The sequence below is a fragment of the Leptonotus elevatus genome, chromosome 12 (assembly GCF_054856555.1).
Source record: "Leptonotus elevatus isolate MCC_2025b chromosome 12, RoL_Lele_1.0, whole genome shotgun sequence".
In the NCBI taxonomy this organism is placed as follows: Eukaryota; Metazoa; Chordata; class Actinopteri; order Syngnathiformes; family Syngnathidae; genus Leptonotus; species Leptonotus elevatus.
In genome coordinates, this window is record NC_141250.1 from 8,673,468 (window position 1) to 8,700,078 (window position 26,611).

A 26,611-nucleotide genomic window follows, 5' to 3' on the forward strand; every position below is an offset into this window, starting at 1 on the left:
GGATACTTCCTGTTGATTTTGAGTCAGATCTGGGTCACTTCCTGTTCAATTCAGGGTACTTCCTGTCAATTTGGGGTCACTTCTGGGTTGCTTCCTGTTCAATTTGGGGTACTTCCTGTTGATTTTGGGTCATTTCTGGGTCACTTCCTGTTCAATTCAGGGCACTTCTTGTTGATTTTGAGTCACTTCTGGGTCGATTCCTGTTCAATTTGGGGTACTTCCTGTTGATTTTGGGGCACTTCCGGGTCACAATAGCAAGGTTCTGCAAAGTACTAGTATAAATAATACCTAGAAATGATCAGAATCTATGGAGGTGCTTGAAAAAGTAACCATCAAAAATAAGGAACAGCAATAAACAGAGAAGTTCATTGTGGGTTGACTTAGGGCAGGGGAGGACTTAACATTCGTAAACACAGGTGTCAGGGGCCCTGAGCTGGTGTCCCCAAATGTCTCATGAAAATGGATTAATACATTTTATTTGATTTAAAACATAATTGTTGTTTTGCTGAATCTCTCACAATCGTTTCGAGTCCTCACCCCTCCCATCCTATCTCATATCATATCATACACTATTTTGTCTTCTTACTGCACATGTGCAGATTCAGGGAGATACAAAGTTCCAGAATTGTTGGTGCTTTGGGGGAGAAACTGAAACAGAGAGAAGACAAAGTAAGAAACTTTTTTTTTTTTTTTAACTGCCATCAGTTTGAGTCAGACTCTCTTGCCAGTTGCAGTAGCATTGCTGTGAGTGTCAGCCGTGTCAGCCAAAGAGGATGCAGGCAAGATGAGGTGGAGAGTGACACGAGTGACGCTTTTCATCACGAACATGTGAGTATTAAAATTCTTAAAATGGAAACTGTATTAATGTCAATTAGTGTTTTTACCAGTAAAAGTGTTGAGATGATTCACTTGTTGGATTAAGCCTGAATAATGATTTTTTTTTTTTTTATTACCTGACAACATAACATTAATATGTATTTATAATCTTTGCAGCACCTGACTAGTTTGCCAAAACAATTTAGCCCCTGACTGAACAGGGTGTGCGTACTTGTACCTTTGCCTAAACGAGACGAGAAAGCGAGGGAGGTGCCTCGTGCTTGTGGGAGGCGGAAAGAGCATCCGGGTGTGAGAGGGGGCAGGAAAAAAAGCGGAGAAAGTGCAGGCAGGCACACACGGGAGCTTCCTCCCCAAAACAGCGCGTCGAGGCTATCTGTAGCTCCAAACAAAACAGCGCCTCCTTCGCACTGACCTCCGCCGAGGACGCGCCGCGCTCTCCGGCCAGCGGTCATGGCCACGACGCTGGAGGGCTGCCGCTGTCGGGGCGCCAGCCTCCGCGGCGACAGCGGCGGCAGCGGCAGCAGCAGCGGCAGCGGCAGCATCCTTTACAGCATTCTGAAGAGTGACAGAGAGGAGCAACAACAACACGAAACGCTACACAACTTACTCCACGGCCACAGGACCTCCTCCTCTTCCTCGTCCGCCTCTTCTGTAGCCTCCGGACCGGCGTGGCCACATCTGGAGCCGCGGCAGCAGCAGCAGCAGCAGCAGCAGCAGCAGCAGGCGGCGTGCTCCTGCGGGGCAACGCGGCGCCGCGGGGTCCTGCGCTCCCCGCAGGTGACATGCAAAGCGGCTTCCGCGATCCTGGTCAAGACGCTGCGATTCGTCAAGAACGTGCCGTGCTTCCGGGAGCTGCCCGAGGACGAGCAGGTGGTCCTGATCCGGAGCGGCTGGGCGCCCCTGTTGGTGCTCGGTCTGGCGCAGGACCGCGTGGACTTTGAGACCACGGAGACGGTGGAGCCCAGCATGCTGCAGCGGATCCTCACCGGAGCGTCCCAGAGCCAGGGCGAGGCGGCGGCGGAGACGGCGGCGGCGCAGGTGGTGACGGTGGCCGGCCAGAGTCGAGGCGGAGGAGCCGGCGTGTCGTTGGCCGACATCGAAGCCATTAAAGGCTTCCTGAAGAAGTGCTGGAGTGTGGACATCAGCACCAAGGAGTACGCATACCTGAAGGGAGCCGTGCTCTTCAACCCGGGTATGTCAGTCAACCATAAGTTGGGGGTCAAAACTCGGGGTTGTTAACCACACCCCTTTTGTAAAGTCACCCGGAAGTTCATATTTGTTTTAAAGTTCATATTTGCTTTAAAGTTCATATTTGAAGTTGCGAGAGTAACTTTGCTATTTGGCCATAATACTGCATTAGGTATACTCAGCATTTAAAGCAGCAAATTAATTATTATTACAAAAAACTGAGATTTCTTTTCAAAGTGTTTGTGTGACCATTGGTCACAAGTTCCAATATATATATATATATATATTTGAATGTTTAAGAAACTTATTTGGGAACTTAATTGACCACAATATTCTATCAAAACTTATTTGACATTTTAATAAAAAATAAAAAAAACCCGGAGAAAGTAAAATATTTGAAAAAATAATTTAATTAAAATTGCATTAAAAAAAATATATATAATACACATTCCCCAGTTACTTAACATTTTTAATTACCCCCCCCCCCCCATAAATCGTTAAAAAACACACAACTTTTATTTAAATTGCATTTTTAGAAATATGCTTCCACATGTAATTAGATTTGTTATGTGTATTAAATTTTAAAATAATTAAATGGTAAATTAAATGAATTTAAAAAAGTTTAATTATTTGACAAAATATTTTCATCATGTACTGATTAAGTATTACTTTAACTTCACTTTTTAAGTAAGAAATGGATATCTGGTATATTAATATATAATACAAATGCAATAGTAGTCATCATCCTCATCATCATTTGTTGCAGAATTGTTTGTAGACGCATTGCATCATAAAGAGAGCTGTTTTTAATGCTTCGGTAACTACATGTAAGAGTCACAATATTCAAAAGAGTTCTCACAATGACGAGGTGTAGTTCTACAACCAAAATAACACACATACTGTATGCCTGAAAAACTGCCGTTAGCCATCAAAATAATCATTTGGATAATCAGTACATAACTCTTGCTTAACTCTCTTAAATCCAAACTCTCATACTCAATTTGTGTGGAAGTTGCTCCCATCTTTTAACATTGCCTTTTCTCTTCATCTCGTCCACCTCATCTTCTCAGATCTGGAGGGTCTTCGCTGCCTGCCATACATCCAGTCATTGCGGCGAGAAGCCCATCAGGCCCTCAACGAGCACGTGCGGCTGATCCACCGCGAGGACGCCACGCGCTTTGCCAAGCTGCTCATCGCCCTGTCCATGCTGAGGTCCATCAGTCCGTCGGTGGTGGCCCAGCTCTTCTTCAAGCCCATCATCGGGAGCGTCAACATCGAGGAGGTGCTCATGGAGATGTTCTACGGGAAGTAAGGACCCCCACCTCCCACCATTATAGGTGACCTTCCAGTTGCCTGATAGACTGTACAGTAAGGCTCTTATTGGACAAGTGAAAAGCGCTCACAAAAAAAGGAATGAGCGTGTGTGAATGCTTTATGTTACGTTCAAAGCAGGCTCTGTAATTCATAGCTTAACTTATTTGTTTTATAAACTATTTTTCTAAAATAAACTCCCTCAAGTGTTGTTCTTCAGCTCTGGTATTGCCACACTTTCCACAGGGTCAGACGACCTCGGGGCTACATGGTACATGCAGATAAACGGCTGACAAAACTCGCACGGTTACCTTCAGCGAATCTGGGTCACACTGATTTAGGCCAGCAGCTTGTTTACGTTTTGATAAAACTCCATTGTGAGAAATGTGAGCCTGCAGGAGGCTTCATTTCACTGCAAGCACTCCCTGAGACATAACATTAGGTACGCCTGCACTATGCAATGAGATGCAATCAAAATGCCCATCAAAAACGCGACCTTTGTAGAAGCGGAATGTTTTTTTTTTTACGATATTAGATGTATTTTATTTGATGCCATTAGAAAGTGCAAGTGTGCCTAATGAAGTGTCTTGTGTATAAACTCAAACAAAATGCCAACAACAATAATTGGCACAAGGCTTTCAGTGTAGGCTTGAAAATTGTAGATTATTTTCCAGAAAAAAAGTCTTGCAATGTTATGAGAATAAAGTCATATTTTTTATGTGACGTTATATGACAATATGACTTTATCTTTGTAACGTTGTTGCTTTTTTCCCCTTATTTTTTGATAAACAGATTTGCAATTTATAATAAACTTTATTATTTTGCTCTTTTCTCAATCAAATACAACATAGTAAAACTATAATGCTTGTTTTTTTGCTTAAAAATTATTCATAAAACAATTTATAGCATTGCAAAAAAAATCTTCAAATAAATACTACTGTCATATAACACTTTTTTCTCTGAACATATTAATGTATTATCATTAAAGAATGACTTCATAATGGTATGCTTCCTTATCACCAAGTAATACAACATAATTGTCGCAATATTACAAGTTTTTTTTTTTTAAACGCAACGATATTGTCATAACACCCTTTTATTCTTGGATTTTTTTACTACTACTAGTAAAATATGATTTTAGTGTCATAACATTATGAATATTTTTCTTAAATTATTGTGCTAATTATATACCATAGAGTGATATTTTTCCTTTAGCCCCTGATACTTCTTTAAGATTCACAATAATGCCAGGGTGTTATTGTAATGACAACATTAGAGCCAAGTATATCACAGTGGTGTCAAAATTGCGGCCTTGGGGCCATTTGGATGATATTTTGCAGCCCATCATAGTTTTTTTTTTTTATCACTTAAGGGCTACCATATAGGTCAGGTTCATGACATGTTTCAGCAATTGTAATCCTGAAGTGACACCAAGTGGAAGGAAAAAATCCTGTCACTCAGTCCCAGTCATGCCTTTTTCTAAACCTGCCATGAAGAGAAAAGTTGGTGAGAAAGAACAATTTCAAGAAGAGATTTTACGCTGTTCAATAAATCAGATATCATTACTCAACTAGACATACTGAGGAGTCTACAAAATACCAGGGAAACGAGAGAGAGGACCAGGTCACCAATCTTGTTCACATTCTGAAAAACTGGGAATGTTCTCAACTGTCATTAATGACTAAATAGAATGGATTAGCTGTACTTTTTTATTGTTGTTGTTGAATACTTTAACTCCTCTTTTGGGAAACACTTAATGCAGACCAGACACACCAAGAATCTAACTCCAGCCCCCACATAAGTTTAGTTTGTGACCTCCTCGCATAGCACGTTTGTCAGGACATGAACGTAGTGATGATAGGACAATTTCATGGAAACTTATTATTGTTATTTCTATTTGGGGTTGGACTTAAGCGCTGCCACCATAATCCAAACTACCCTTTATTTTTGATAAAAATATGTATGAATAAATATAATACTTTAAATAGTAAAATACAAATGCAATTAATATATTTAAAAGGTACTAATTATAATTATTAATGATCAAGCATATAGACAGGATAAACAATGTATGTCATCCATCCATCCGTTTTTTTAACCTGTTATTCCTCACAAGGGTCGCGGGGGTGAAAGACTAAAGTAGGTTAATTGTAATAACAAATAGCATCAGAAATTATATATTATAATATAATATTAGTAGAAATTGAGTTTGCTATAACAAAATACATTACTGCGTAGGCCCTCTATATATTTATGAAAACTGAGGAGAGTTGGCGCCAAATCTCTTCTGCCCTCTGGTGGTCAAATATGAAAATGTAGGCAGAGAATTATGATTCTCTCTTACACGCACGCGCGCGAAAAACACACACGCACGCACTCACACAGGGTCTTGGATATTCTTATTCGTGACTGCGTTTGTTCTCTCTTTTTTTGTAAGCGCAAGCCATTTTCTCTCCAATTAATTTGTTAATTGCTGTGAGTAATAAAAATTCTATTAATCTGCTGTCTCCCAATAAACCTCCAGCTGGCTGCCAACAGTCAACAGTCAACCAGCTACAGAACATGTGGTGTGCGCGCGTGGCGTGCGTGCGTGCGTGCGTCATATGTCCTACCTCGTGTACTGTATGTGTTTCTTTGGGTTGTGGCCAATTATGCATGAATGGAAGGACCTACATATGTTGGCACAGCAACTTCCTGTATGGGATACCAGGGGTTGTTTTCACAAAATGGGTAACTTGTCACATTGCCACTATCTTCTCCACCAGAGGGTGCAACTAAAAAGTGCAATACTAGTTTTTCTTTATGTTTCTGGGGTCATGTCATATCCGAAAAGAGAATAGCATATTGTTGTGATGACCCTCAAATAATCATTTTGCACAACTATGAGCATCAAAAATCAGAGCATTTTTTTTGGGGCATCAAATCCTGAGGAACAGCCGAATTTCAAAATGCTATTCAAACGGACGTCGTTGCGCCCTCCAGTGGACAAAACGAGCAACAACGGTTAATTTGAGTGAAAAACTGCAATTTGTGTTCTGTCCTCAAGGGCGAGAATGGACCCCTTGCTTGACAGGCACATTTTAACATTTTTGTGTCACAAGTCAGGCAATACAGATAAATGAAAACATTTTACTCATCTAAAAAAAAAACACCCATATATACATATATATATATATATATATATATATCCTCATTTTTAAAAATTAAGTTATTCAAGGTGATGTGGTGAGTGCTAGGATGACATCCTAGTGCCCTCTATTGGCCATTGCTATATCTGTCTTCTAGTAGAAGATAAACAAAACAGTCTCAAGCTCAAGAAGCAATGTCCGAAAAGACACAGGAAGTCTGCCAATTTTGGTTATTTTGCCCATTTCCAGCAGTCCTTGAAAGACTAACTTCGAGCAATTTTATCCATTTACAACCAAATTGGAACCACATAAACACTGCTACTGGCTGGATCAGTTCAGGGAGTATTCCATTTTGCGGCCAGTCAGCTGGGATAGTTTCCAGATCACCTGTGTTATGGATGGATATATACTACTCAGGTGGCAGGGCATTGATGCTTGATGACTTGACAAAAAAAACAACCAAGACTGAGCTTGAGTCTTGGGTTTGATTGAGGTCCCCTACTAACAAAAAAGTACGGACGACCTCTGCAGCTGAAGCTTTGATTTACTCCCAACTCAAAAGTTCATCTCACCTACACATGCCTTCATGAGACATGTGACTCCAAAGATGAAGAATCAAGATTCAGGGAGGAAGTAAAGGATGAACAGGTGAAGCAAATGTTTCTGTATTTGTGTACACAGAGGTTCTAGTAGCAAGTAATTAAACTCTGTTTTTTTTGTTTTTGGGCTGCGTTATTTTGGCCTATTTTTACTTTCAGTTCTTTCCTCTGTGGACCCCATGCAGACAGTTGTGTTGCAGTGTTGTTTACTATTGTAAATATTATCTGTGTGTGTGTGTGTGAATCCCCAGGAGATGGCACTATTTGGCAGCATTTATGTAGTAATAATAATCATAATGCTTGTATAATGGTGAGGAAGAAAAAAAGTGCATGGTTGTGTTGTTTTGTCCACGTATGTGCCAATAGACACAGCATGCTTTCCCGAGCAGGAAGTGCAATTATTGATAAGTGGTAATAAATTATAACTCATTTATGGCGAATGGCCTCCTCACTGCAGGGTGCAATGATGCTTTAGCGCAAGTTTAGCATAAACAGGAAGTGTGCTTCTTTTAGTGGTGGAAATGATGTTTATGGACAAGAAGGCTGTTTATCCTGCCCACTGTGTCGTCTTGAGTGTAATCATAAATTGTATACAGTGCACTACATACCATACTTACTTGATTGATTTCATACCCACATTGAAAGGGATCCAATACCGGAATTCATGACAAAGACAACATTTCTTTGACTTTCTCTGTGTGTTGTTACTCGATGCGGTAGTTATTGGGGGTGCACTTACAAAAATATTTCAAGCCTAACTCAAGATTGATGTTTTTTTTTTTTACATAACAAATTCCCATTTTCTTAAAAAAAGAAGAAGATAATTTTAACACCAAATCTTCCAAATAAAACTTATATGATACATTATCATTCTAATAAATCCTATTTATTTGAAATACATAATACTCAGGTTTATGTATTTAGTATTAAATGATCTTTGTGCAGTTTGTCACTTTATTACCCGCGACTGCCACCTCCGGCCTAAAACGTAACTGCAGCATCGGTGTCAGGCTCGTTTATGGTGCGTGTGCGAGTACGTGCACGATCTTAAAGCGACAGCCACAAACGAAGACATGACTTCAAATGAGGTGGGAAAAACTCCGCCCCTCCCCTCCCCAAAGAAACAGTGGAGTGTGCCGGGTCCACACAATCTACTATAAAGGGAAGATAAAAGCTGATAGGTGCAGTCAGAGTAAAACAGTCAGGGATCTTCGTACTCATCTGGGCACATGCATGATGTAGAAAAAGCTTTAATATTACCTTTTTATATGGCACAATGCACCTTTAATATAGTATAATTCCTTTTTTTAAATTATTTTATTTTTACGTTTTTGGAATTACTGCATTCAGTTTCATCCCCAAAACATACAAATATAAAAAATATGGAGGGGGGTTAATGGACATAAGTGTTTTTCACAGAGCAGTATATTTATCGTGTATAGGCAACCTATGCAATTTAAACAATATGCTTTATGTATTTTAAACAAATATTGTCATTATTAATTTAGAGTAATTATACTTTATTAATATTAAATACATAAACCTGAGGAATATGCATTTCAAATAAATAGGCTTTAATAGAATTAATATGTATCATATAAGGTTTATTTGGTAGGTTTGTGTTAAAATTATTAGAATTATTAGAAAAAAATGTAAATGGGAATTTGTCATGTAAAAAAAAAATACATAAAAGGCTTGAAATATTTCGATGAGTGCGCAGGGCCTTTACTTGCACACATTTTCCTAATAATTCATCCACCCATTTTCTATAGCGCTTGTCCTCATTAGGGTCATGGAGGAGTTGGAGCCTAACCCAGCTGACTTCAGGCAAGAGGCAGGGAACACGTTGGACTTGTCAACAGCCAATCACAATCATTGGTCAACGTGTTCACACCAACGGCTTTTTAGAGCCTTCGAAGATATTTACTGTGTCATGTTGACATTAACTGGCAAGCACTCCAGGGCGTAACCCGCCTCTCGCGGCAAGTCAGCTCGGCTCAAGCACACCCGGGTCTCTCGTGAGGATAAGTAGAATATAGAAGATGCTGTGAAATGCCAACCAATGAGGCCCCCCACAGTCTAGTGAGCCTACACAACATTGTGGAGTGATCAAGAAAATCCTCTTTAACACTGGAAACTTTACTAATAGCACTTGAATTCATCTGACAAGACATTTTTTTGCATGTTACAGTGGCAGCTGCTGTTTTGGTTAGCAACAGTGTTCAAAACATTTTGCTAGATGTTTTTTTTTTTTTTTTTACATGAGACCGTGCAGATAAAGTTTCGAGTGCCAACAGGATTTGCATATAAAAGGGGAGGCGTACAAAGGAAATCAAGGTTGTTTTTAATGTGCAGTGAGAAAGTATAAGGGCAACTGATCATGATTCGTGTTCCTATAAAGATAGACATTTCTCTCCGCGTGAAAATTGTGTTTATATATTTATATAAATATCTATATTATATATAGAATACATATCTATTTGCTATGCATACTCAAAAAAGTCACACCTTCAAATATATCTAAAGACTTCCCCCAAATGTACTCTTTTTCTTGCCTTAAACATGAATTATTGTTACATAGGAAACCAAAGCAGTTATCAGAATGTGAATATTGTTTTTTTTTTTCTTTTAAAAACAAACAAACAATGAAAATGATTTGAGTTTGTGTGGGATTCAAAAGTCGTGTACAAAACACTGAATTGTCCTCCCGTGGTGGATGAAACAATAAAATTGGAGTCCTCAGGCAACCGCTTATAAAAATAGAGTTATTTTTTAAAATAATCTACACTTTCTTTTTTTAAGGTGAGGCATTCTCAAACAGCGTCTCAGATAGAAAATACCAAACGTTGTCTTCGTCGTCTTCTGTTGCAGGGAGCTGATTGGTGTGGACAAGCCCCGCCCCCTCCTTCTCAGCCCCACGCTTTTTATTTTTGCATATTCTATGATTTTTTTTTGTGTGATATTCCTTTTTTAAAGTAGATACACCTTTTACAGGTCAAAACACACCCCAAAAAAAGAGAAGTCGTTACAGCCCCTGGAAGCTGATAAAATGTCCAAGAAAACCAAGAAACAATGCAAAGATTTCAAATGAAAGAGTACACTGCATAACTGGCTTTGCAAACAAGCACATGGGCATTGAAATAGTAAAAAAAAAAAAAAGTGATAAAAATATACACCTCTGGAAGTTAAAGCATACAGAAGCGTAGAACTGCCAATGTGGAGTAAACATTTTTGACTGGCAAATACGTTCAAACATATTTGCTTTACTACTGCACATTTAAACATGTTGTTTGAACATATTCATATAAGTTAACAGTATTTTTAGCATTTGGCCTACATTTGATCAACTTGCAAATACGTTTAAACATACTTGTGTATACACGTAAATGTATCTGTAAATAGTCATTTAAATGCGTTTTTAGTATATGGGTAAACTTTTTTTTTTTTCATTTGGCATGCATATACCAATATGTCCGAAAATCAAATAGATTAGACATTGTTTATTCATCATTTTTATGATTTATTATGTCTGCAGTGCATGATTTTCGTTCAGAATATTTACCCATAATGCCACGGGTTATTGAATTCCGCATGTGTATTCTCTATGGCATTATGGGTAAAACAACAACAACAACAAAAAACAGAATGGAAATCATGGACTGCAGACAAAATAAGAAATTTTTGAAATTCATGAATAGTCAATGTGTACTTAATACGTACGTAATTTTCTAATACGTATTGGTGTAATGCAGAGGTGGGTAGTAACGAGTTACATTTACTTACTCCGTTACATTTAATTGAGTAACTTTTTGAAAAAAAAATACTTCTTAGAGTAGTTTTATCACACAATACTTTTTACTTTTACTTGAGTAGATGTGTGAAGAAGAAAGGCTACTCTTACTCCACTATATTAGGCTCGACTAGAGTGGTCGCTCACATTTCATACATTAGATCTACCGTATTCTTATAGCCGGCCATAAGGCGCGCTTCAAAGTCTTACATTTTCTCAAAAAATCGACGGCATTGTTATTAAAAATAAACCAGACTTTATGTTCAAGCAGTTGCTCAGTACTTGAGTATTCTTTTCAGTGAATACTTGAGTGACTACTTTTTACTTTTACTTTAGTAATATTATTTTGAAGTAACGCTATTTTTGGCTACTCTACCCACCCGTGGTGTAATGTAGACCAAATGTAAAAAACAAAAAAAGCTTTTAGGCTTTGGAGCATCATGGAAGAAAATGCTCTGTTTTTAGCATTTAGCCCACAAGAACATTTGAACGTATTTGCCAGTCAAAAATGTTTACTCCACATTGACAGTTCCACGCTTCCGTAAAAGCAAACTCCTAAGACGGAGAAGGCAACAGACGTGTGAATGAGCGAACAAAAGAGGAATGCTACAAATGAATGGAATTATATATACAAGACCCTGTTTTCCTTTTGCGTGGATGGATGCATGTGTGTGCATATGAGCGTGTTAGTGTGTGTCCACGATAGCGTTCTTCCACGTGAGTGTCCTTTGATGGTTACAAATCTCCATGTAGAAAATGACCCAGAACAGAGCGTGGGTCCATTCGGGGACCAAAACGGCGTCTCCCCTGGAAAAAGCGGAACGAACTTTTACCGTGTCGACTCGCGGCCTGCGAAGGGTTACCAGATGACGCTTGAGATGCTGGTCTCGCGGGGCAGCAGGGGCAGCATGGCGTTGTTGGCGTGCGCCTCCTCCAGGCTGTGCTCGCGGCTCTTCCCGGGCGGCCTCTGGCCGTTGAGCAGCGTCAGGGGGATGTTGCAGTAGGTGTGCTGGCTCCCCAGCGACGACAGCGGCGGCAGGGTGCCCCCCGCGGGCAGGTCGTACTCGTAGCTGCGGTAGTAGTGTTTCTGCCTGACGGTGGTGTGGTAGGAGTTGTGGAAGGACGAGCGCAGCTCCGGGTGGGCGGTGGCCATGGCGGTGGAGGTGGCCGCCGCCATGGAGATGGCCGAGACGGTCTGCAGCTCGCCGAAAGCGCCCTGCTCGCTGACGTCCAGCGCCGGCTCGTGGCCCAACATGGGCTCGGTGCGCCTGAAGGGCATCTCGTACTGCAGCTGCTTCCAGAACTTGGAGTGCAGCTTGTTGCTCTTGGGGCCGTGCCACTTGATGACGGTGAGGGTCTTGATGGTGTGCTTGAGGGCCTCCACCTCCTGGTAATTCATGATGCCGCGCAGCTCGGCGCACTCGATGAGGATCACCTTGATCTCGCCGGTGACCAGCATGTTGCGCAGGCGCGTCTCCAGCTCGAAGATGCTCCAGCCGCGCCGCACCACGTAGTTGGGCGTCATGACGATGATGAGGCGCTTGCTCTGGTCCACGCAGCGCGCCACGTCCTCGATGTAAGCTGCGGGAAACGGGAAAGCTGGTAAAAAGACGTGGCGGGAGAATTGGAGGGGTTTGCTAGTTGGAGGATACGGGACAACACTGAACAAGACGCACAGAGTCGGACACGAGACAATAGCCCATTTCACACTAGTCATAAGGTACCAATGCGGGAATCGGGGGGGTGGGGGCGGGGTTTGAAGTCAACTCACAAACTTGCCGGCTTTTGATATACAGTAATCCTCATGAATTCTCTTGTTTGCATTCTTTCTGTGGAGCCTAGCCATTCCTATTTTTAAAGGAATTATTGTAAAATGAGTTTGAAATGATTTTAAACGGGAGCTCAATGCAAAGATTTCCTTGCAATAATATGTTTTATGCGCAAACCACAAATCAAAACATAATACGATTCCTGAAATAAGAATCAAGCAGATTGATTCATTCATTTTCATCCATCTCGGGGAGCTGCCATTTTGGCCTTTCAAAACCCTCCTGTCAAGTAAAATTGACGTCAAGATGCCTTCGGGCTCGCATTGCTAACGTCACAAGATCAAAATCACAAAACCGGTGAGCTGTGACGTTTGCAATTGGAGCCCCCTGAGATGGATGAAAACTGCAGTGGCAGCGCCGGCAGTGGACGCCAAAACTAGTTAAGGTAAACAAACCTTTTTTTTGTCTTTACAAAGAAAAACTGTGACTGTATGAGTCAGAAGAAAAGACTGGTGGATTAATTTTCTTAATTCTTATTCCACAAATGCAATAGGAATCATAATATGTTTAAAATTGTGCTGTACATAGAGAATCATACAACATCAATCAACATGTTTGCATTGAGTTCCCTTTTAAAGTGTTTTGGGATCATGCCTTGTGGAGTATTTACGGTTTAACCCATTAAGGCTGGGAGCGCATTAACGCGTTTCTACCACTAGAACCAGGAGCGCTCTAGCGCTCTTCTACCTTTAAAATCAGGAGAGCGGCTACGCCATTTTGTTATGTTTTGACAAAAATGCATCAGAATATACACGAGAGCGTGACGTGGGCCCCGTAGCATGTCCTGGAATTTTATTCAAGCATTCAAGGCTGACGCAGTTTTGCGGGAGTTATGAAATACATGATGGAGATTGCCGACGGTGCGGGAGGACTTCGAATCAGTGTAAACGAGTCGACAGTGACAAACTTAAGAAATATGTTTGCAGACAATAAGGATGTCATTAATTTCAACAGGCTTTGTAACGGAGAGGACGACGAATAATGACCACTCGATCTCCCAAGGTTATTACAACTGTGCTGCAGTGTTGAATTTAAATATAGCCGTAGATGTGACAGTTGTTTGTTGATTAAAAAAAATACTTTTTTTATTGAAGGTTTATAATGATAAACTCAGGTTTGTGTGAACGCCACAGGTGTAAGCGCTGACATTTTTGGGAATTATGTTTCTATCTGCTTCAGAAGCTGAGATATCAATGATTTAATAGGCATTGACAATATTGTTACATTTCTAGGAAAACTTCAGGTTTTCGGGGTTGATTCTAAAGTCACCCATAGGTTTTAGATGCATGTTTTGGCAGGCTCTTTAGGCCTTAATGGGCTAAACCACATGTGTCAAACTAATTTTTGCTACGGCTTACATTATACGCTGTAACGTACGTTCCTACTTTTTAATGGTGAAACCAAATAAAGGTGTAATCATTTCATCATATTATTACATATACACAAAAAATTATGGATTCTTAGTTCTGAAATCAGAAATCATAGACAATAGTTTGTTCAATTATTGTTCAAGTTACTGTAAAAAGGGTAACAAAATATTATTGCAAAGTGTCAATGTATTTCACATGACAATTTGAAATTTTGGTACAGATCTTAGAAAACGTCATGGAAGTTGACACACGATTGGTCTTTGCGAGCAGCATATGAAATGACATGTGGTTGGAAGTATTTTGTGATTATAAACTTTTCTTTTTTCTTTTTTTTTGCTATTTGCGGCAGTTTTAGAGACAGAACTCCACCAGGATCAGGAAACGGCGACCGTAGTGTGAGGAACACCCGAGACTCACCACCCATAAACACAACCATCAATGTCCCAGACATTAAGTATCTGATGATGTGAATGCACCAAACCGTTGTATTTAATGAAAAAAAAAAGTTTTGGGTATGGACTAAAACTTCTTCTTTTTTTTTTTTTTAACAAATAGTTAGTGATAAAGTATGACACGTTCCATCTTAAGTGCAATTTGAGGTTACGTCACAACTGTCGGAACAGAACTCTGTTCAAAAAAGAGGACCCCTGCATTGTTCTATACGGATGAAACAATACCTAATGTAAGTTGACTGGAGCTGTGGGACCAATTTCCTACAGATAACCCACCCAAGATGCCTGGAGCTTGAAGCTTTTATTGTATAGTCTTCAATTTACTACCCTCTCTGTTGTGACCAATCACTTCCAAGTTTGGATCCATAAATCAGAGTGATTGTCTTTTTTAAGGCTTTGGCGTAGAAACATGATTTTCTCTTACTGGACTAGGGGACTGTGGCTTAGCGGCAAGTATAAAAATGCAGCTGATAAAAACTGTTATTGAGTTGAACAGAGGTTGTTTGGGCCACAATAGGACCTCTTGAGTTCCAAGTTAGTACTGACTTAAGTACTTTTTTTTTTTTAATTCTATTGCACAGTCCCTGCTTTCTGGCAGAAATCTGCGGATTATATTGATAATCAATATGCGTTAAATATTGAAAATATATCAATATTGATGGACAACGCTGGGGCAGGAGGTGATCGACTAAGCTAAAAGTTGAAGCCAGGTACCTTTAGAGGTAATGATAATAGGTCATGATAATAAAATAACAAATAATCATGCCGGATTTGAGCCTTTCCCCTTGATTATAGTCAGAAAGGGCCAAAGTGTTACTTACATTGCGTATGTCATGATCTGTGTTTCGTTGATTTTTTTTAGTTCGATTTTAGTTGACATGTTTTCCTTGGTGTCCCTGTTGTCATTGTCTGTCTCATTAAGTTTTTGTTGTGGCCACCTGTGCTTGTCAACCTGGTCCCTCGTGTCATCCCATCTGCTCCCTCACCCACGTGGGTCTTGCCCAGGTGTCTCTCGTTGTCTCGTTAGTTTTTTTGTGTTTAGTTCCTTGCTTTCTTCAGTTTTTGTTAGTTTATTGTATTTGTTATGTCTTGTTGCTGTTAGTGTTTGGTTGCCATAAGTCTAGCCCAGTGGTTCTCAACCGCGGTCCTCACGTACCCCCTATCCAGCCTGTTTTCCATGTCTCCCACAGCCAACACAGGTGTTTCAAGTGATTAGCTAATCAGCAAGCTCTGCATGAAGCTTGGTCAGGTGTGTTGGTTGAGAAAACAGGCTGGATAGAGGAACTTTGTTTGTTTTGGGGTTCTTAAAGCCTTGGTATTTTGGACTTTTGTTAATTCTATTATTTTGATGATTTGAGAACCTTGATAAGCGGTTCGGAAAATGGATGGATGGATGTTTGTTGTGGTTCTTTTAGAAAATAAATCAATATTTGTCTTTGAACACATTCTGCTTCCCTGCATTTGGGCCCACCTCCGTAACGTATCTCTTAAAAACGATCTTCAGCAATGAGCCTGTGGTGTGGGCTCTGTTAAGGGTTATAATTCCTCCCCAATCTGCTCAGGCTGGCAATCCCAAAATGTTAAACCTGTTCAGTATTTACCATCACAAATTCTTCTGTGTGTTGTCAACACAGGAAAAAAAGGACAATAAGCATTAAGTATCCACAGTAAAAATGATAAGAAGAAGGGTTAGTACAGTAAAAGGGAGCCTGGTCGAGACTATTCTACTTTTCCTCAATTTATCTTTGTGCTGTTTGGAGGCGGTCTGGAAGCCCTGCACTGCCTCTCAAAGGACAGTTTTGGTACTACACTCTCTGATTGTTGGTGGAGATAGCGTTATGTGTGTGTTGTGCTGTATTGGTTATCTCGAGTACACCACGCACTATGAAAGCCGTTTTTTTAACCAGGTTTGGTCTATCACATTTTAACCCCATTCAGACCCACATTTTTCCCGCTGGGCAATTTGATTTATTTATTTATCTTATGTTTTTATTTTTTATAGTGTACGCCAGGATAGTATAGCTGTAAACTACCAAGCTTACAGGTAATATTTTTAACATGAACACCATGTGATTGGTTATGGATGGAATATGTCATGTCCACTGTAATGATCTATGGATCCCAAGGGGTTAAAAATCGGTTAAGACGCTAAAAATCAATATGTGTGCAACCCCGGCTTAAAGTGATGTTTCTCAATGCATCTATTCGTACCGTCCTGTGAGGATCTGAACTTGATGATTGATAGCATGTAAAAAAGATTGAGGGCAAAGTACCTCCAAAGAGTCGCGTGTCATCCTGGTAATGCTCAGTGGTGAGACCTAAACATAAACATGTTGACATTCAGGTCAAGAACACACAACACAAGACATGCTCAACACAACAAGCCTTGTCAAAGTGGCCTCGTCTGCTCTCGTTGATCTTTCATTTCACATTTGATTCAATCACAAGCCTCCCGATTGGACATTCATCCGCCATGATTGTGTCAGGCGTTTACGCCGGCTGCAATTTTGCTTTGATTAAAAGCAAAGAGGCAGCGCAGTTTAGCAACGGCTCGGAGCCTTCAACACATTTCCCACTGATGTTTAATTCTGTATGGTCCGACCAGGACGTGTTTGCGTTTCATCTGTTCTGCATGAAGCCGACAGTACAAACACGTTGCATCGCTGGCAACTAGAGCACGCTATGTACTAGTGCCTCAGACAGCCTCCCAAACAAAGTTAGCATGCAGGAGAATTTGTTCAGACGGAATTTTCAGTGGTTTAAAAATGCATGTGGCCAGGCACGCAAGATGAGAAATGTGTTCATTACATCAGCTCCCCGTGTGTGCTATATTACACTACACAATAAGCATTCCAGGAGACGCGAGTGTGCTTTCAAGCCTCCAAGAACAATGTCCACAAAACACAAGACAAAAACACAAAAGACACAAAAAGACTCAACATGAAAAGGTGCGACACAATCCATCCACCGAAGCAACTCGGTGCTTACTTCCAGTTGGAATGAGGTCCCGGTCGGGGATGAAGAGTTTGTAGCCGTAATGCTTTTCCAGCACGTCAGGAAGAATCTCCAAGGCAAAGCGTTCCTCCTCCCGGGTCTCTTGACTCCACTGGTCAGGGTCTACTTTGGTGTAGGACAGGTAGGCGTCATAGTCCTTGTTTTCTGCAGGAAGAAGTAAGGATTTTATATTTAATCAATTCCCACACTCCAACGCTGGGTTTCAAAGTCTCGTTGCTGTCGGAGGCCAGTGAATGTTATAAATGTCACTTTACATTGTGCAGAAACACTTCATCTTTATGTTCTGACCATGTGAAAAGAAGGCATTTTCAGGTTGTTAAGTGCATGCCACACTTGACTGCAAGGCCACTGAAGCCAGCAAAATTATCAAAGGCACAATAACAACAAGGGAAAATCCAGAAATAATCAATGTTGATTTTCATATTTCTGTCTTAGGCAAATCACCTGCCACACACACACAACCCCCCCCCCCCCCCCCCCCACACACACACACACACGCGTCCTATAATTGCTGTTATTATTGTCAATATAAAAACAGATTTTAGGGCTTTCAGTTCCCGACTGTCTCCTCTCTTCAACATAAGAAAAAAAAATCTATTTAATCAGCGGAAGTTTTTAGTTATTTTTCTCAAGCTGCAGTTGGCACTCTATTGACTATTTTAATCCAATGTTGTTCATGATTTCATAGTCAAAACTGATGAACTAGAGTATTTACTGTTTAAATACATGGGCAGGATGTGCACTGCAGTAGCAAGAAGCTACTGTCCAATCTCACCTCAGATTGCGCAATCCCTTACTAACTGGTTGAGGAGGCTTGTATTGGCAACTAGTTCCTGTTTCTGTCTCTCTTCACATCTCTAATATCATGTTTTGAGACACTATTAACTCATTTACTGCCATTGGCGGCTAGTGACGTCAAAAATTCATTTGAACTCTTTCTATTAGTTTAACATTTTTTCCACTTTTGTTGATAAGAGTATGAAAACCTAGAATTTTTTTTATTGTACATTTAGAACAGTATAAAAATTATGCTTAATCGTGAGTTAACTATTGAAGTCATGTGATTAATTACAATTAAAAATTAGGAGCGTCGGGTGATTAAAATTGTAATTAATTGCATAAATTTACAAGTTAACTCACGATTAATCACAAATTTTATATCTGTTCTAAATGTACAATAAAAAAAATCTAGGTTTTCATACTCTAAAAATGTTAAACTAATAGAAATAGTTCAAATGAATTTTTGACGTCAATAGCCGTCAATGGCAGTGAATGAGTTAATACACATTCTAAATCTTCTTAGTCAGGCTAATGTATTTAATATTTTTGTATTACATATCAAGTTTCTCTGATGGCATAAAATGATTTACCACTAGGCAAACAGGTAATTTCCAGCGGCCCCCAAACGTGTCATTAAAACTGATTATTAAAAATTTCTTAATTCAAGGCACTTAAATTAAAAACACTTAAACGCTTAATGAATATGACAGCTCTGGCTGATTTCCCTTCCTTCTCATGAAATGACATTTTCCATCTTTTTCCTCACACGGTTGCGAGAAAAATTAAGCGGCAGCTGCAGTCTGTGCATTCTAAAATATGAAAGCCAAACATGCATGCAGTGTTGCCACTGTAACCTCGAAAAAGTAATTTAGTTACTTTACTCATTACTTGATTTTAAAAGTAATTTAGTTACTTTACTGATTGCTCGAGTTGAAAAGCAAAAGACGCCGACAACCCTTCTGAACATAAAAATGACAACTGGCTTTGCCAATACTTTATTGGAAGTGCATTTTTAACAGTAATGTTTAAGGTTTAACTTTTTTTTTTAATTTAAAAAATACAAACTTCAATTAGTAACTTTAATCATGCTACTATTATAAATACAGTAATGTGTTAGATTGTTATAGATACTCGAAGTAAAATATTGCATCTAACCGTTACAATTCTCCAAAACTGAACTGGCAATCAAAACGTGATCTAATTAATAAAAGATCAACGCTGGGGATTAAAGAGCTCAGACATAAGGTCAGGAAACTGCAGGTTACGAACTTTTATGTCAGGCTGCTAATTTCATGGCAAACACGCCACTGATTGGCTCATGAATTTGTTAGTCAGTGCCTCACCAGCCATGAACCTCACAGCACGTCACAGGCATGGATGTGACAACAGTTGCCATAGCAATGTCAGCGCACAGCAGTTAACCCCTTAATGTAATCTCGGGGAACCAACAACTTCACAATGCCCACATTCCTGTGGTGATTGGGAAATAAATTGGCGGAGGAGATACTGAACCACCTCAAAATGATTTCCCTCAAGGCAGTGGAAAGAAGTGAACAGGCAGAAAATAGGCGACCGGAACAAAGTATTAGTTGTGACATGTTCAGTAAGTCCTAGTCATTATTCTCTGCGGAAGTTGGAATATGGGCCAACCAAAAAGGAAAGAGTGGCTTTTTTCACAAACTCTTTGAGGAGCACATGCAGCTTTGAAACGATTGCGAAGGAAGGCCATGCCGGGCTGCCTGTGCTCAATAGGACTGCAACATCAAACGCACCAACTCAAATTAGCAACCAACCTTGCAAATTAACCACCTAGCAAAGTTGCAGGAATCAAAACAGCTTGTACCGGCGCGGCCCCGGCGGTATGACTTAATCATGTGGAAGTTTTTTGACGGCAAAACAATGTCCCGTCCATTATTCATGAGCTTGACAGAACGTGCGAAAAGGACATTTCCAAAAAGACGATTCTGAAAGTGAGCGTATTCTGCAGAAGAAACAAAAAGTTCACATTTTGAAGCGCCTTTCAGCAACTATGGATATTTTTTCACAAACTCTTTCATCTAAATAAGAACATGCAGTCAGCGTGGTGGAGAGCATTGTTCGCTAAAACGGAGGCCTCGCTCATGATAAAACCATTTGTACACAGAAGGTACATTACCTCCGTCCAGGTCCTCGCTGCCGAAGTGCCTCCTGTAGAAGAGCATCAGCTCAATCCTGTAGCATTTGTACAGCGAGATGAGGAAGATGAGCAGCAGTAGGATGGCCCCGAGCCCCCCGGCAAGCTCTATCGTGTACATGAGCTCTGCTGAGGACGACACACGCACACACAAAGCCGCCAAAAATGTCAGTCGAGGTAGCATACAATGAAAAACAAAAAAACAAAGCAGACAATTTCAAAATGACAGTGTTAAGGTGTACTGTAAATTTTGTACCAAGATCAAATAAACTTCTGTAAATCTGTCTTGTAATACCACTCTATTCCTCAAGAGGTGACATTGAGTCACATTGAGTTAAATGATGGCGCCACACTACCTTAAATTTGCATGCAAATAACGACCCCCAAGACTACGTTTCTCCACCCATCATATTATAAGCTAGGTGGGTGAAGATCCAGAGCCATTTTCAAGTGACTACTAAACTATACTCTCTGAATATTTTCCATGCATAGTCACTATCATGTAGAAACAGTCACAGCGCACGTTGTTCTCATCTAAAAGGTAAGCAGAGCTGCATTGTGCATTGTTTGTTTGCAGCTAATAGTGATTAGGAAAAAAAGCACATGCGTGTACTGGCGGATGGTATTTCTGTTTTGTGATGTGTCTAAGCATAAAATGCATACAAATTTAGTCTTTTTTTTTCAGTCTGGCTCTGTTGTTGACAGTTCTCCCCAAAAATGTGTTTGCACAAATACATGCATCATAACTGAGTCGGAACCAATGGATCCTCACAACCTATGCAGTTTATCTGAGGACAGGAAAACTCAAGAAAGAAGGTTTCAGTGGCATTTGTGCAAATTTTAGGAAATGCAGGGAATTACAACCAAGTAGGAAAAGGTCAGTTCAGTTTGTCATGGTATGGTTTGAAAGAGTAACTCATGATCAGTTTTGCACACTCACAGGTGCATCTATTATATTTTTGGAAGCAATCATCAATTATTTGCCGAAAGCCACCAATTTGTTGTTTGTGTGCTCAAGCCAAAACTCTTTCAAAGACACAGTAAAAGTAATTACGACCATCTTGTGGTTTCTTGGTGCTTGAGTGAGTTGAGGAGCTTTTTTTTATTTTTAAACAAAGTCGTGCTTTGCTGTCATCTTGAGGCATCTATAAACAATGAAAAAACTTCAATTTCTCGTGGCATGAAATCACCTGGGAATATCAGTCAAAATCCATCGTCGTCGTGTAGGACAGTGACTTTGCCATTTCTAAAGAAGCATTTTCTTTTGACAAATGTCTGCTTGTGGGTGTCCCTCAATTATAAGGAGCCCGGCTTACCAATGTGCAACTTTAAGCTGACAGTCCTGCACTTGGTTACATATACACTCCCCGGACTGAACCATCATCAGTATCAGGGGAAGCTAAGCTCTCAGAGAGGCGACATCCATCATCAGCGGGCAGACACAAGAGGCTCATAGGTTTGGGAGAGATGACGGTGCACGGGGGAGCAAGACAAATAGAAGGAGATGAGCAGAAAGTGGATTCATTTGGTTGCCGCGGCGCAGCAAAGAAACAGCACTGCACTTTGGCTGCCTTCCACGCCGAGACTCATGAAAACGTGGGGCATTTTCAAAACGAGACGGCTCGCTTTCCTCATCGCACCAACGTCCCTTCTGTCTTTGCCGCTTATAATGAACCCTCCCCACCTTGCACTCCTCCACCCCCTTTGCTGCATTTCTCTGTTCATTTCTCTTCTCTATTATCTCCTCCCAATCTCCCCAGTGGGTTAGCACGGGGAGGGATGACTTATGTTGTGAATTAAAGCAGCATTTACCTGCTTCCCTCCGCTAAAGAATTGCTGCGCTTTAAATCTCTGTCAGCGAGATCCCAAACGGCTGCCATTGGAACCGCTTGCACGCTTTGCATTACCATGCATTATGTCCACTACATGTCTTGTAGTTGTCAGCTCAATCAATACAGATCAATTACATTATTATGAATTTTCGTCCGTGACGTTACAAGGCCCTGCAGTTGTACAATTTGGCTTGAAACTGGCACTCACTTCAGAGTAGAACGTAAGACTAGTGGTGTCCGAATTCTTTCGTCCAGCATGACTGAAGGCAAAGTGACTTGTTGATGTATATTTTATTGATTTATTAAAATGTATATTAAACCAAATTCATTTAGTTTCTTTTTTAACTAGTAAGAATGTCACACTTATACACTTATTACATTTTTAATCACAGTATTCCAATGTCATTTGCGTGCAATTGCAGCATTTCCCCTTATTTATTTATTTATTTATTATTTTATTCCAATACATTAGGAATTTTTACATTTAAAATTAACTTTCAATAAGATTTTATAACCACCATAATTATATTAATGTGATTTATATACTAATACTATGAAATGTAAGTTATTAAATTAGGTTTTAAATAACAATTAGGAATTTTTATATTTAATATATTTAATAAACAAAACAAAAAATATTTTTTGTAAAATTAAGATATTGCTCGTAGTACAGTGGCCTTATTCTCAAGATGTAACCTTTTTTTGTAAAATGTTTTTCTCATAATATTCTAATTTCTACCAATATTGTAAATGTATTCTTGTAAAATAGACGTTTTCTTGCTTATAATATTGCAACTTTATAACTTTTTTTTTTTAAAGGATTATATTAACTTTTAACACCATGGCATTTAATAATGTTAATATTCTACAATGGCTGTACAATTAATAAAAGACAGATTATTTCCAATTCCCTTGTGTTCTGGTCAAACTTTTTTTTTTAAAGAAAGTGCAGTGCAAACTATGTTGGACCTTGGCAGTTTCACTACATCAGCAGTCAAACTTGCTCTCCAAGATGCGCAAAGCAACGATTTGAGTAGGCAGAAATGTGCACGAGACAGCTGGGAAGTTTTGCAGTGTTGCATCAAGGGAGAGTTGGGAGAGCATGAAATAAACATCAGAATATAAAGTGAGTGAGGAGAGTGAGAGAATGAGAGCGAGTATTGGACTTTTTTTTTTCCAATCACTGTAAGGACATCTTCTCTTTACTGCTGTTGCTGCACATACACAATCGTGAGCTGTTGATGTGCAGTGACCAACTCAAACAGAATTGCTGTGTCTTCAGAAACCTCTCACAGAGACTTTGATAACAGCAGGGAAGCAAGGAGACAATAATGCGCAACTATCAAAACTTGTTTTTTGGTTGGGCCCCAAATGGAAAAGCTGCACAATCTAGTCATGTGTACTTCAAAAGCTATATGACAAATTCCATCTCATGAAAGATAATCACGCTTTGTTTCAGTTGACACTGCCAGAGATTTATTTACTAACCCAAATTTTTATTATTCTGTCTGGACAGTACTATACTTCAGTATATTGAATGATGATTATGATATATTGGCCTTTTGTACTGTTACTTAGTAAGACAACCAAAATGACAGAAACAGACATGAAGGACTTTATCAGGGCATGTGCGCTATGGCTCAATGTTGGCAGATCCTAATTTTCAAATCAGCACAAGGCTTGTTGAATGTGTTTGCAAATTTGGGAGATGTGACTCCATGAAGGTGGGCGGGCTGGTGTAGCAGAAGGATTGTCCTGACTTGGTGACACTTTGGTGGCAGAAAAAAAAATTTCTACATCATTATACTAGCACACCGCATTTATTTATCATCTATTAATTTGAAAGGAGTGCTTTGATTGGCTATGACTGAAGTCGACTATAACCACTCTCACAGCGGTGCAGCCCTCCCTCTTGCAGATCTGCCAGCCTAACATGGGGTCTTAACCGTCTCCGAATTAGACCGCACACCATGCAGGATTTAAGCCGTCATGAAATTATAGCCCGAAAGAATTAATTCCTTTGTCGAGTTTAGTATTAGTATTATTACAGTGGAAACAAATTAAGAACAATTTGTAGAAGAAAAAAAAAAGTTATGAGAAAAACGTAATAAAAGAAAATAATTGCAAAGCTACGTGAAATACGTCATAGTATAAGAACAAATGTAATGTGTAAAAAAAAAATCAAAAGTTGTAATACTATCACAGTGAAAATAACTAAAATTGAAAATTGCAAGGACACATTTTGAAAAAGTTTTGTGAAGTTAGTAAAATATATATTTTTTTGTCTGTGTAAATTTCTGTGAAGAAAGTTGTAATATTACGATATTGAAAATAAACCATACAATGCAACAAAAAAGTTGGTGTGATAGAAAAAAACTTCCAATGAGTACAGTAAATGTGGCTGATGTGTTGTCATAATTCAAGAGAAAACTTTTGGAGGACTCTACAATAAATATGCAAAAACGATACATATTTCCATTTGATTTATTAGTGCAGTCTGACTTTAAATAATTAATTAGGTGACTTAAATGAAGATTTGGAAGTGGAAGTGGTTGTTACACTCCTCTCAGACAAAGAGCAATAAAAGCATTTCCCAACCTTGACATGACATCTCTAACGAGATTCAAAAAGTGCATGTCAGTGGGGTGAGCACTCATCATGAATGTCACGTCCTCACCTTTCCTGAAGAGCTGGATGGTAGCCTGGCGACGGCCGTTGCCATTTTCCACATAACAGGAATAATTTCCCATATCCTCCTCCTCCAGTGAGTTGATCGTAAGGGAAATGGCGACTTCCTGCTCGCCCAGGTGCTCCTTGACAATCCTAGGCGACAAAAGGAGAGGAAACTTAATAAATAATAGTTATTTTAATAAGTAAGTGCTATCAACCAGCATAAAGTACAGTATTGTGAACTGTACAGTAATGCATAGATGGGAAAAAACGTGTTCAGCCTGTAGGGAATACTTCAAGGTCATAAATATACAGTAAAACAATAAACTGAAAAACAGTAAGTACATCAGCAACTGAGTGCACCTTCTTGTGGCATGTGATGATCCGCTCTTGACCTGCTAACCATTTGGAAGTTCAAAATGTTCTATATCAGGACTTATGTTACTAATTTCTTTGCATTTGTTGCTATTTTTACTCCATTGACGTGATATAGTTTTTATGGGCTATTTTGCTGAATTGGTGATTTTTGAGTCCCCAGCATTTTTGTTCATGCACGATAGAATTAACTGTAAACTTTTTTTTAACTGAGTGAACATTGATCTAATTGCATATTTAATAAAGACAATTTAAAATATTAATTTAACTTCCTTGATGTAAAAAAATTGCATTTGTTACCAGTCCCTTCTTCCTAAAACTAGACTTTATAACGAAATTTAGCAATTGAATATTTGTTTTGTTTTATTTTGTTATTATTTATCCAAACTATACTTCAAAAAAAATTTTGGGGTCTAAATTCACACTTAGTCTTTTTTACTCAGTTGTGTTACGCTAACACATTACCCACTCTGAAAATTTTGAAATAATACCATTACACATTTTCAGATGTTTAATAGGAACATTAAGAGTTTAGAATTGCCATGTGTCTCTCTTTTCTACTGGGTGAGGAAAATGGATGTATTTAAAAAACAATGTGGTCACATTACCATCTTCTATAATTTTCTTAATAACAGGTGTGGAACTACTTGTCCCTTGACACAAATTATCCCACTCTCTCCTACTCTAATTATTGGTTGTACTGGACTGCTCAAGAACTAGTTTTAACTTGCAATATAAACTTCAGATTCAAATGCACCAGAAGTTGGAACATGTCTCAAATTTCCCAGAAAAATAAGACCGAAAAATTAGCACTCAAAAAAAAAAAAAATACAGTCAAGTGTGATGTCACAAGAGTTGTCCAGGCAACTGGGTTGAACATTAAACAAACAGCTATTTTCATATTGCCATATGTAAAATTACCACAATGATAATTAAGTTTGACATTTCTTTTTATGACAAAAAATAAATATAAAATGTCCCTACATGTAACGGTCCTTTCACTGTCACAACGTCACAGTATGTTAATTTCTTTGCCTGCACTCAAAACATATGAGATATGAAAATCAATAAGGGTTCTTTCCTCAAGACCATGCGCCACGGAAGGAGGGAGGGAATCAAATAATGGCGATGAGAAGAAAATCTTTTTATAGCGGCTGCCATGGAAACGGCGAGCGGAGAGGATGTAATATTCCATAAAGTAAATGAGCGTCCCCGGCCGGGCTGGTTGAGCTTGATGGAGGGGAGAATAGGGATATTATGGT

At 39.4% G+C, this 26,611-nt stretch overlaps 2 protein-coding genes across 5 annotated transcripts in view; one reads left to right on the top strand and one right to left on the bottom strand.

The window, feature by feature from the left end:
• The first annotated feature begins 538 nt into the window (after positions 1–538).
• Positions 539–3,762, top strand: nr0b1 (nuclear receptor subfamily 0, group B, member 1). 3 transcript variants are annotated; one of them, XM_086092081.1, is made up of 3 exons: positions 539–669; positions 729–2,029; positions 3,096–3,762. In XM_086092081.1, exons 2-3 carry the CDS (start codon positions 1,288–1,290, stop codon positions 3,335–3,337), a joined length of 984 nt encoding a protein of 327 aa, XP_085948207.1. In that variant the 5' UTR covers positions 539–669; positions 729–1,287; the 3' UTR covers positions 3,338–3,762. The 3 variants fall into 3 exon arrangements, with proteins under 3 accessions (XP_085948207.1, XP_085948208.1, XP_085948206.1); XM_086092082.1 differs by having other exon boundaries at positions 625–828; positions 994–2,029; XM_086092080.1 differs by having other exon boundaries at positions 625–2,029.
• A 5,628-nt stretch (positions 3,763–9,390) lies between these two features.
• il1rapl1a (interleukin 1 receptor accessory protein-like 1a) overlaps positions 9,391–26,611 on the bottom strand; it is a 233,804-nt gene continuing 216,583 nt past the window's right edge. The window contains exons 8-12 of one of the 2 annotated variants that reach the window (XM_086091901.1): positions 24,982–25,127; positions 20,455–20,601; positions 17,493–17,663; positions 16,778–16,822; positions 9,391–12,434 (exon numbers count right to left, since the gene is read on the bottom strand). In XM_086091901.1, the coding sequence (XP_085948027.1) occupies positions 11,713–12,434; positions 16,778–16,822; positions 17,493–17,663; positions 20,455–20,601; positions 24,982–25,127 (1,231 nt within the window). In that variant the 3' untranslated portion in view covers positions 9,391–11,712. The remainder of the gene's footprint in view (positions 12,435–16,777; positions 16,823–17,492; positions 17,664–20,454; positions 20,602–24,981; positions 25,128–26,611) is intronic. The other variant, XM_086091902.1, reaches the window with a different exon arrangement.